This window comes from Ptychodera flava, chromosome 9 (genome assembly GCF_041260155.1).
Source record: "Ptychodera flava strain L36383 chromosome 9, AS_Pfla_20210202, whole genome shotgun sequence".
Taxonomy (NCBI): domain Eukaryota; kingdom Metazoa; phylum Hemichordata; class Enteropneusta; family Ptychoderidae; genus Ptychodera; species Ptychodera flava.
In genome coordinates, this window is record NC_091936.1 from 19668093 (window position 1) to 19679399 (window position 11307).

Here is an 11307-nt window from a genome sequence, read left to right on the forward strand (position 1 = left end):
GCTGTGCTTCTATGGTTTCAATGTTACAAGAAAGGTCCTCTCAGACACTGTACACATCAGATTTGGCTAAAAAGCTCTCTTTGGCTCCTCAGGAGATTTAATTGGATGGTTGGCAAGTCTTAACACCCATCAAAGTTTTTGATTCACTGCTTTTTCCTCTTTGATATTAATGATTGACATCCATTTCTGTACAACAGTTCAGGACATCTGGTTAAGCATAGAAAGTGTGAAATACATTCACAGCTCATTCAAAATACAGCTCATTCAAAATGTACTGTGTTCAAACTTTAAGATTGACACTTTGAAATTCCTATCTTACAACTGGCATGTCAACAATTTCATTAAATATAGCATGACTATTTAAAATATAAATATATGTAAAATGTAAAATATAATATATATATATATATATATATATATATATATATATATATATATATATATATATAATTTATGTCCACCTTTTGTTTTACCTATGTCGCGCGCCAGGGGGGGGGTCACCCTGTTTTCGAAATTTGGAATAGGGGGGGGGGTCACCCTGTTTTCAAAATTTGGAATAGGGGGGGTCAGCCACTTTTTGACGTCGGCAAAAAATAATCCACCGGCCCCCCCCAGGCCGAAGAAACTGACCAGTCCCTTAGCGAAAAAGGCACAAATCTGTGAGTCGTCACATATGCTGCTGTTAGAGTGGAATGACGGAACCGTTTCTAGATATCCCTTCGTGTGGTTGCGCGACAACTGTCGCTGCAGGGCGTGCTGGCATCCAGACACAGAAAGCAGGATCGCCTTGACCGCAGATTTGAATGTAGACATCCAACCAAATGGTATCACCGTGTCCGATGACGGGGCAAAGGTGGACATCCACTGGCCAGACAACCACCTGTCCCCGTTTGCTACCAGCATGCTACATGACGTAAGGTTCGAAGACGAAGTGCCAAAGAAAAATATCCGTATGTGGGGATCTGAGCTTCTCGAACAACTGCCAACGTTCCAGTTCAACGAAATAATGAAAGATGAGACGAAGTTGTTGAATTTTCTTGAAGACTTACGAGACGTAGGACTGACACTTTTGCAGAATGCACCAGCGGAAACTGGGCATGTAGCAAAACTTGTTGACAGGATATCGTACCTGAAAATTACCAGCCATGGGTATGTAACAAGTTTGGCTTTACATAATCATTTGGGCCGAAAAACGTATTTCTATTCACAGTAAGGTATTCTATTCATATGTAAGTGCGTGATGTTTTAATTACATGCCTCGATGTGAGAGCAAATGAGTACATTGATTTGAATAGGAACATCCGGGGAGTTAGCGGGCCGGTGAACGATGTACTGACCGGTTTCCATGGTTACCCGGTCGAGTGAGCCCTTCGACGTTTTCGGCGTCATAATAGACCTCAGACGTGGTTTTGTCTTATGTAGGACAAGTAATGCTAAATGTTTGATAACTGTGAGATACTAATAATTTGCTAAATTTTATATTTAATGAATGTTTTCTGATTAGGCCGTATATCAATACTTAATCCATGGATTTCGACCAAACCTCCGCTATTCATTGATCATATTTAGATCCACTTATGCTATAAGTTTGATAAGCACAATGCTCTGATTACGTAGCTAATTTGAATGTTTGATGACTTTCTGTAATTAGGTCATATATCAATTCTGAAGGCATTGATTTGGACTAAACCTTTGCAATTCATTAATCATACTTGGGCCACCCCATACTGTAAGTTTGATGGGCATGACATTCTGATTATTAGGTCATTTGCATATTTGATGAACTTCTCTAATTAGGCCATTAATCATTATTGAATGCACTGATGTTTACTAAACATCAGATAGTCAGTGATCATGTGTAGGTCTACTTTTGCTACAATTTCAATGACCAAGGCATTCTGACTATGAACTCATCTGCGCATTTGATGAAGTGCTTTGACTAGGTCATAACATATGTCAAAACTAATACAGATGAATTTTTGGAGACTTCCAAAGAACAACGCGTATACTGAAATTTATATGCTGACAGTCTGGTGAATATTATGTTATTATTTGCTAATTTCCATATTCACTGACTTTAAGTATTAGGCAATATATCAAAGGAACATACCGAATTTTATCAAATGCAGAGGTGCACAGGTAATACCTCAATTAAGTTATACTCAAACTTTGGTGAGTCTGAAATATCATAATTAGCTCATTTGCAATTTTAATGAATTGACGCATGTGGGTCATGACATGCTTAGACACATTTCAGTCGTTTCGGGAATGTGAGGTTAGGTTACAGTCTGCATGGTAATGCTTTCAGTAACTGAAACTGACTCACAAGTTTTATTGAAGCACCACTTGTGACTCCAGGTCTCTATAACAAGATGGCAGTGTCCTGAGGTCTCCCTTTGCCATGACATACAGTTGTACATCATTTTGTTTTGTGAGCTAGTATGGTCATTTTGCGGCCATTTTTATATATTTTGTCAGTTTGTCTGATGACAAAGTTAGCGTTTTATGACCTCACATTTCAAAATTGTCTTTTTTATAATGCCAATGTTACAGGTACATTCACACGATAAAAAGCATGGCAGGGATTAACAATTTGGCCTACACCGGACACAAACTGGGACTCCACACTGACCTGCCACATTATCGCTTCCCACCTGACGTAAGTCATCAAATCAAATTGTTTAGAGTCAGTCACCCTTGCCTGGTATTTTCTCAGAATTAACAATAGAAATATTGGTGTAAAGTGTGGCAATATCATTTTTTCGGCACTCAAATAAATCAGTAGTAAGAAGACTCTGGCGAGACTCAGCTAACATAACTTTGATTGCCACACCACTACTCTTAACCAACTATACACAAGGGTATTGCTTTGTTTTCAAGTGTAGAACTAAGTCACTAGTAAACCTAGGAAATCGAAAACCCTATTGTAAGATGAGTCAGGTCACCGGCGAACATGTATATCCAAGTGAGAATTAAAGGTTTAAAAAACAATGGTAAAACATTGATGAGAACTGTAAACAACAAAGGACAAAGTAGATATGTTCACCAACCATTACTCGTTGACTTTCTGAGGTCTTACCCATACGACAGACGATCTGTGCACGATCCGAAAGGTAAGTATGATGCGGACAAATTTAGATTCCCTTTCTCGTAGCCCATACAAGGAAAGCTTCTTGAGATGGCTACTGTGAGCAACAAGACCTAACACATCTAAAGGTCTAGAAAGAAGACTTCAAAAAGACGACTGCTGTCGATGTTTTCTAACAAATCGTCATAGATACGCAGCAGGGCCGTATGGCACAAATGATCGAATTTCTGAATCCTGACTTTGTCATGTGCAGCAAACACTTATCAGACAAATTCCTAAAAAATGACTATGTACATGATTTTCTTAAACCTCTTAGATAACGGTTAAAATCTGACTATAGTACATTTCGACATTTCGTCCATATTACCGCGGCCCCAAGCGTCCTCAGCAAAATAAATTGGAACGATTCTGGCTCACTTGAAAATTACAGGAAAAGTTGTTCTCTGTCAATGCTAAAACTTAACACTTTTGTAAGAGACGATGAAATAACTAGTACACCAATACGCAAACAAGTTTGCAGTAATTCTGTCTGCACCCGTTGACTTGGCCTGCAGTAATGCCTTTTTTAACAAACTATGAGGAAAGATGTGGAATATCTAATGTAGCATCATCAACTCTTCCTCGGCGATTATCTACTTATAAAGAGAATAAGGGGTTGTTGTTCACAGAAACCTTTAAAGTGTTTGAAATATCGGAAGAGAGACAATTAAAGGCATTGGCAATTGCAGAAGGGTCCAAAACACGCCTAAGGGTAAAGTCAACCTTGATCGGAGAAGTATTTTGTTTCCTAGGTTTTAATGTGTTCTTGTAAATATTCCAGGCTGCCTTCGGATAAGAACCTTTATGTCTGAGTTCTGGCAAAAAGGCACTGGCGTTGTGACGTTTCAATGCACATGGACAAATTTATTCCTTGCCAGTATACAATGTTAAGGTTGGTAGCGACCGATTTCCCTTTGTGCAGGCTAGCAAGAGCCTCACACAGTTGAGCTGCATGGATTACCTTGCAAAGTTTAGTACCAAAGTAACAAATTACCCATCATTTTACTGATATTTGAAAGTCAAAACGATCCCCGATTTCAACTCGATTGGGAAAAATAAATTTTTGACGATGAAAACTTTATTTGCTCGAAAAGCTTCAAAATGTACCATACAGAAACATTTTATAAAGGTTGAGAGTTCGAATATCTGTACTTGAGGCGCGCAGTATTTTCTTCATCCAACCATGAACCAACGGACTTACCTGATACGAGTCGAGCGGATTTTTTACTTCACTTACAGAATTCCAAAAACTACAGTGTTTCAAATGTTGGCTTGTGTAAGTGATAAAATACAAAGCAAGCAACTGTTATGAGTATTTCACAACCCTGTACTAATGTCCAGCCTTTCTACCTTTTCGATCATAGTTGTTAGTACTTCACTGTATCCAGCAAAGCAAAATCGGTGGAGAGAGCATTTTCGCCGACGGTTTCAAGACTGCCCTACAACTTAAGGAAGAGGACCCGGAAGCCTTCGAGATACTTTCCAACACTCACTGCGACTTCATGGACAAAGGTGTATTAATGCCAGTGGGTGAATTCGGATAGTTTTCAATCGGATTCGAACCCACAACATACGGCATCAGTCGCCTAGCTGAAAGGCCACAGACAGAACCAGTCGGCTAAATCTCCACTCCCAAAAAAGAGTGGTTCAATAGCCGGCTAAGTTGTTACATTTTTCTGACTGAGGCCGCTCAACACGTTGTAGAGTTCGTGAAGCACTCACGCACGCATGCTCACTATCACACATCGCACATACACACTTTATCGAAGCGAAGAAACGAATTTCATCGCTTTAACTGGGCGAACGATAACCTCGGGGACAATTCTGTCCACCAGCAGTGTTACCTACCCAGGGTAGAAAATTCGGATAGTTTTCAATCGGAATATTATAAAAAATATGCTCGGCCAATTTTCAGGTAAATATCGTCAAAGAAGTTTCATTGTAAACACAAAATTTAAAATTCATGTTTTCATCTGTTTATAGAGCACGTCCGTGTTAAGCTGTCATCGATTGGTATTGGATTTGCTTCTTCCCGAAACTACGACCCTACCTCCCATGCAGAAATAACATTCTTCATCTGACATGTCACTGATATATTGAAATGCCCTCAACGGAAACTTTGGAATTTTGGTTTGTTTTTCAATAGTGTTACCGTTATCAGGATGACGAGCATGATACATGGTATCTTCCAGCGATTTGAATAGGAGGAAGACGCCCTTGAGCTGAGGGTCAAGGCAGTTCTATTTGTTGTAAATATTACATACAAATTAACACGTTCCTATCAGTAATACCAATAGCAACTTTTGAGAAAGACAAATGCCACAGCCATTCCCTCCTAATAGAATTCAGAAATTTGGTGTGCAGATGCATAAAAGGGTGGAGTTGTGAAATTGTACAAATGAACATGTGTCAAATACGCAAATTAGGTAAAAATAGGTGAAAATGGTTAAAAGTCTAGTACTCAGAAAGCATAGGTCGAGATCCTCTGATTATTATTTTGTAGCTATTAAGTTGAAATTTTACAAGTGTTGTTACATATTTTATCTATTAAAATGTAAATGAAATGAGAGATATCAACAGTTTTAGAATAGAGAATTGTTATTTTGAGAACTGTGATTACTTTGCAAATGTTTTATATGTCTGGCTATTATGAACGCACCGTCTGTGTATGGAACCTTATACCAATAATCACTTCTTGAAATTCAATTTCAAGTACTTCTGCTTTGTTGTGTCAACTAAATCTACTGATGAGAGACAAGGCAAATCACTTTTAGATTTGCTGTCCAAGACGCGGTACTTTGAACCTTGGTATTAAGGTTCGGTTGATTCACTTCAGTAAGATATGTTCAAATCTTGCCAGAATTTTCATATTTGAATTGTTAGGCGATTTCCGTGATTTTGGTCAAAACATCTTCTCTGATACCGCTTGTCTGATTGTTTTGAAACTTGGTATCAAGGTTCAAATCTTGCTGGAATATGCACATTTGTATTTTGGGACAATTTTCGTGTTTTCGGTCAACACCGAAATCGAATTTCAACAAGTGATAAAAATGGAATTTTATTTTCTTCTCTGAAACTGCTCGTCCAATTGGTTTGATATTTGGTATGCCAGGTTGCTAGGTATGACCAATGTAAGGTTTATGCAAACTATAGTGAAATTTGTATATTTATATTTTTCAGGCACTTTCCTGTTTTGATCAAATAATTTGATCGTTTTACAATCAAGCTGGAATTTGCATATTTGATTTTGGGACAGTTTTATACTGTTATAAAAAAAATTGATCCCGCTTATGATATTTCTTTGAAATTTGATATGAAGGCCCGTTGGGATGATCAATATAAGTGCTGTACAAATCGTGACAAATATGCAAGCTGTATTTTTGGACAAGTTTTGCAATTTTTGGTAATAAAATCTCAAAAATTATCAACATTCTTAGAATCTCCTATTCCGATAGCTTTTGTGTGCAGGTTTATAGGAATGGCCCTATTCAGATTTGTTGAAATTATGACAAAATATGCATATTTCTATTTTTTGGAATTTTTTTGCTGATTTTAATGAAACAATATTTGTTGGGAGAGTTGAGCTATCATTAAATGTTAGTACTCAGGCAAAGTGTACCAGCATACAACTAGCAATGATGTATGCTAATGATCACGTGTTGGACTTTCATATCCGCAAGTCCCATGTTCATCAGTATTCCCTAAATTGACAAACCAGCTACACTTGTTATCTTGTCTGAAATATCACAGCGGAGCTATATCAGCCGCAACTCGTTTGTGTAGAGACAAAAAGTTAGCGGCATCATATTTTCTGAGAGAACATCTTTGTGGATCACCATCATTTTTTTAAGTAAAGAGCAGCTTATGCCTTCAAATTTGATGTTTCCGACCATGTGTTCACGTGAACTTTTCTGAATTATTACAAAACTACCCGCACACGATAACTTTACTTTGACCAAGATGATAGTGAGTTTTTTCAAATAGACACAGTTCACATTAAGGTAGAATGCGCCTCTGGGACAGATATTTGGACTCTCAAACTTTTACAATTCTTTTCTGGTATACCACTAGAGGGGGTTCATTTTAAAGCTCTTGGTGTAGGAAGACTTTTCACCGGCCTAGTTTCTCGGAATTCAAAAATTGTATTTTTCTTCATAGAGTTAACACAGGGATGGCGGCCATTTTGAATTTAAAAATACAGTGCGTTTCACATAGGTACCGCAACTCAGCGTATGAGACGGACACAATCCATGTTAAAAACAAACGATAAGCGTGGGTATCACGACACATTTGAAAGTCACCGACTCATTGATTAATTACAGTAAACCAACATAGGGCAGCCGCTCTGTCTAGACTGAGAGATACACTTGATCTACAATGTGTGGCTTTTTAGTTAGTTTCTGTTGAGAATACCTTCACCTCTTGAACTCTTTGCTGAAATTGTAAAAGAAACAGTTACATTGTAGATCAAGTCGAGTCAACGGTTTATCTCTCAGTCTAGACAGCGGCTGCCCCATGCTGGTTTACTGTAATTAATCGACGAGTCGGTGGCTTTGAAATGTGTCCGTGATACACAAGCTAATCGTGTGTTTGTACGTGGATTGTGTCCGTCTCATACGCTGAGTTGCGGTACCTAGGTGAAACGCACTGTAGGTAAATCTTGGGTCATTTGCGTCTCTTGTACCAAAATTTGTAAGGTTATTCTCGATTTTGAAATGGAGTGGTTGAAATTTTCTCAAGGAAAGTTTGAACGAGTTTAAATCTTTCAATTTGGAGGCGCGTAATACCTTAATGTCACATTAGATTGTGATAAAAATGGAATCTCACAGTCATTGCATTGGCGCTCTGTTTTGTTATTCTTTGCAAAAACACCTTTTTAATGACCGACATCTTTCAAATTGGATCGAATCAATAGACGTTCTCATTCAGCAGTCTTAAATTAATGATATATTACAAGCTTTACGAGTTTTGGCCTTCCTTATATTTTATCGGGGACGTTTTGAAATTTCGAACGATTAAATCGGAAATGGCTTTGAGGCAACCTTATTATCTTGTTGCTCATATCCGGCTCCTGTTACGGCACGTGCGGTTAATGAAAGTGACCAGTATTGCAGCAATGTTACCTACACATGTGTGTTTGTCTATGTTGATCAAATTGAGACACTATTTTTGGTTATTGTCAAAACAGCTTTGACAGGCATGGCAATCTTGCACAAGTGCATTTCAACAATCCAGTTAGGGACACCAGACTGCGCATGCCTGTGGAGAAGGTGTACCCATTCTACAAAGCAATAACAACTTACAATGACATCATACACCGGGAAGACAATACAGTCATCCATCGAATGCAACCTGGTAAGTGCAAGAAGAATTGAACCTATGGTTCCATATAAACACATAATCAACAATTATATGCAGTGAAGGAATATTATTTTGCAGTTACCTGTTGATCAATGTTTTTGTGTAATATGTAAGATTATAACGCCTTTTCAATTGTCGTTTTGTCTGAGCCATTCTCAAACCGAAATACATGTATCAGCAATTGCCTTGGCCGATTATATACTGCCCTTCTTTTTCAGGTGAATTACTAATGTTTGATAATAGCCGTATCCTACATGGTCGAAACGCATTCGAAGTTACCGAAGATTCAGTGAGACATCTGGAAAGCGCTTTCTTGGATTGGGATGGCGTGCATTCGAAGATACGATGCCTCAGGGAGAGGCTGGGAATGCCCTTCCACGAGTGATGTTAACAACCGGAAACCGTGTGATTCCCGTGCCCTGTCTCTAAGGATAGACTACGGGCATAACTGAGGCAAAATCCGGAAGGAATCTTCATGTATCTTCGGGTCTATTCGCAGTACCTAAAAGCCAAAAAAGCAGTCAAAGCTTGTTCTATTGTCAGATTTATTTTTGTCAGATTTATATTTGTTTTTCAGATACAGTACAGATGTTGTCATCCGTTAGCTTTCAACTTTGCACTTACATTGCGGAATCCACTTGTAATTGGTGGCGATTTGGCAGTTAAAAAAGATACCTAAGTCCAACAGTACGTCTTCTCAAGCACACCAAAAGTTTAAATTAAATGCAGAACAGTAAGGCAGGGTAATTGTGATGATGTTTTTGGTTTTCGAAAGTGGTTAATTATAAATTTAACCAACTGCGATATAATTACGAGCGCCTTTGGAGATGCAACTCGATAATTGTGTAGGTAATACTCTACCGAAGTTAATAATTTACCAAACTGTTCCTATGAAATTCACGTTGTCAATCGTTGACATAACTTTTTCTCTGCAGAGTGAAGAGTCAGAAAAGTTCGCTCACGCCTAGCTACAATACAATTCATTATTATTCTAGAGATTCTGTCTGTATTGATTCATGATTAAAGCTATCATTAAGGCAATAACTGATTTTAACCATGAGGACGCTTTAGTCCAGTATCCTTCATGTTGTCCAGCGTCTGCTTCATTCACACATTATGAATATTTATTAAATGGGTATCTCCTCATCATATGCTTATCTATTTGTAGTATGTTCTATCTGCAAACTACAATTTCTAGTTCTACTCCTTGAATGACCCCAAAAAGCCCAGTGTTCAACGTATCAGCACAGCTCGTACTATGTAATCATCAATGTCAAGTTGTTATTGCAAACACATGGATCTTAATCTAAATAAAGGAGAATTCATTTGTAAACAGTAAAATTGAATATTTGTTCAGAAAATTAATGGAAATATTACAAAGCCTAACAGATAGTATCCTTTCCTCTAACTTTCTGTTGTGTCTGTCGACACAAATGTCCTGTCACTGGGGACTTTTTATCTTTCATCCTGTGCGCTTGCAGAACAGTCTTCAACTCGACGAAACTTTCCCATCTGGTGGCCGCGTTTCACTCTGCCCGCATCTTCTCCCCTCCAATCGGCTTGCTGTCGGCTGTCATCGATACCTCGCAGCTTGTCTCGTAATTCCTCCCTGAGTTGATGGATTGACCTCTCCAGGCGCTGGATCATATCGCGTAGTTCTAATCTAATTGTAAAAAACAAATAACATATGATAGTGTTCAGTTTCACGTAGAGAAAGTGAGAGTAGCAAGCCACTTCAGGTAGAATGCGCCTCGGGGAAAGACATTCTGACGCTCAAATTTTCACAATGCTTTTCTGATCTACCACTTATGGGGGCTCATTTTAAAAGTTCTTGGAGTATTTAGATTTTCCGAAAATTTAAAAAGAATTCTTATCATAAAGTTAACATTTAGATGGTGGTCATTTTGCATTTGAAATATCGGTAAATGACAGATTAATATATTTGTTTATTTAGCACCAATACTTTGCGCAGTGACCCTTGGTTTTTATTCTGGATTTGGTAAGAGTATGGTTGAGTTTCGTTGAGAGGAAAATGTGAGCAAAACTCCACTCGTCCACTTTCGGGATCTACTTAATCTAACCGAGGTTTCTGGTATGTAGAGGGTATAATATATATTTTCTGATATTTGGTAGCAGAGTTTTACCAACAATATTCCGAAACCCCATCAAAACAACATATAATTGTTCCACGTTGCAAACTATAATCAGAGATGAGGAAAATTACAGCCCCTGTCGATCAGCCAGAAATAATATAGTATTTCACAACTGGAGACATGTTCAACTGGTTAGATTGGACTGCTCCAGCCTGATCATTATTCACTCACCGAGAACGAAGTTAACCCATTAGCGCTTATTCTTCCTGAAATTATTTTTTAACTTCGAAATTACCTGGCCAAGTCACTGCTTGAAGAATAACCGCCACTAGAGTTGTCGATACACTGAGCCAATTTGTCAGTGCGATATCTCTGAATGAGACGCCTACAAACGACCTGGAACGGCGAAAATGAAAGAAGAGGAAATTACATTTCACAGAAAGGTGAATGAGATAACACACACTCTCGCTCTCTCTCTGACACCTGTAATCTTTCGTCGTTACTAGTACTCCCTGGGTTCGTGCCTGGCATGGCACTTTCTAAATTTAAACTAACGGTGATTGTGACACTTCATCGAAAATTGCAGAATTATTGTTTGCTTTATCTTTAGAAGTAGCATTTTTACCACGGTACTAAACATTTTGAATGGTTTCATAATTTCGTGATAAATATCGGCACAAACATTATTTTCTATTACCATTCCGCTGTGGGGAAATGGCGATCGCA

At 38.3% G+C, this 11307-nt stretch overlaps 1 protein-coding gene and 1 long non-coding RNA gene across 2 annotated transcripts; both read left to right on the forward strand.

The window, feature by feature from the left end:
* The first annotated feature begins 639 nt into the window (after nucleotides 1-639).
* Nucleotides 640-4671, forward strand: LOC139141200 (gamma-butyrobetaine dioxygenase-like). Its single transcript, XM_070710823.1, has 3 exons — nucleotides 640-1149; nucleotides 2554-2659; nucleotides 4492-4671. The coding sequence occupies exons 1-3, from the start codon at nucleotides 674-676 to the stop codon at nucleotides 4669-4671; spliced, it is 762 nt and encodes a 253-aa protein (XP_070566924.1). The 5' UTR covers nucleotides 640-673.
* Nucleotides 4672-4886: 215 nt separating this feature from the next.
* Nucleotides 4887-9037, forward strand: LOC139140269 (uncharacterized). Its single transcript, XR_011553969.1, has 3 exons — nucleotides 4887-5042; nucleotides 8316-8482; nucleotides 8707-9037. It is a non-coding gene; the product is annotated as an uncharacterized lncRNA (long non-coding RNA).
* Nucleotides 9038-11307: the final 2270 nt, after the last annotated feature.

Coding starts and splice junctions, on each gene's coding strand:
- LOC139141200 (XM_070710823.1), top strand. CDS start 674: ATGCTGCTGTTAGAGTGGAATGACGGAACCGTTTCTAGATATCCCTTC. Junction 1,150..2,553: donor CTGAAAATTACCAGCCATGG/GTATGTAACAAG, acceptor CCAATGTTACAG/GTACATTCACACGATAAAAA. Junction 2,660..4,491: donor ATTATCGCTTCCCACCTGAC/GTAAGTCATCAA, acceptor TTTCGATCATAG/TTGTTAGTACTTCACTGTAT.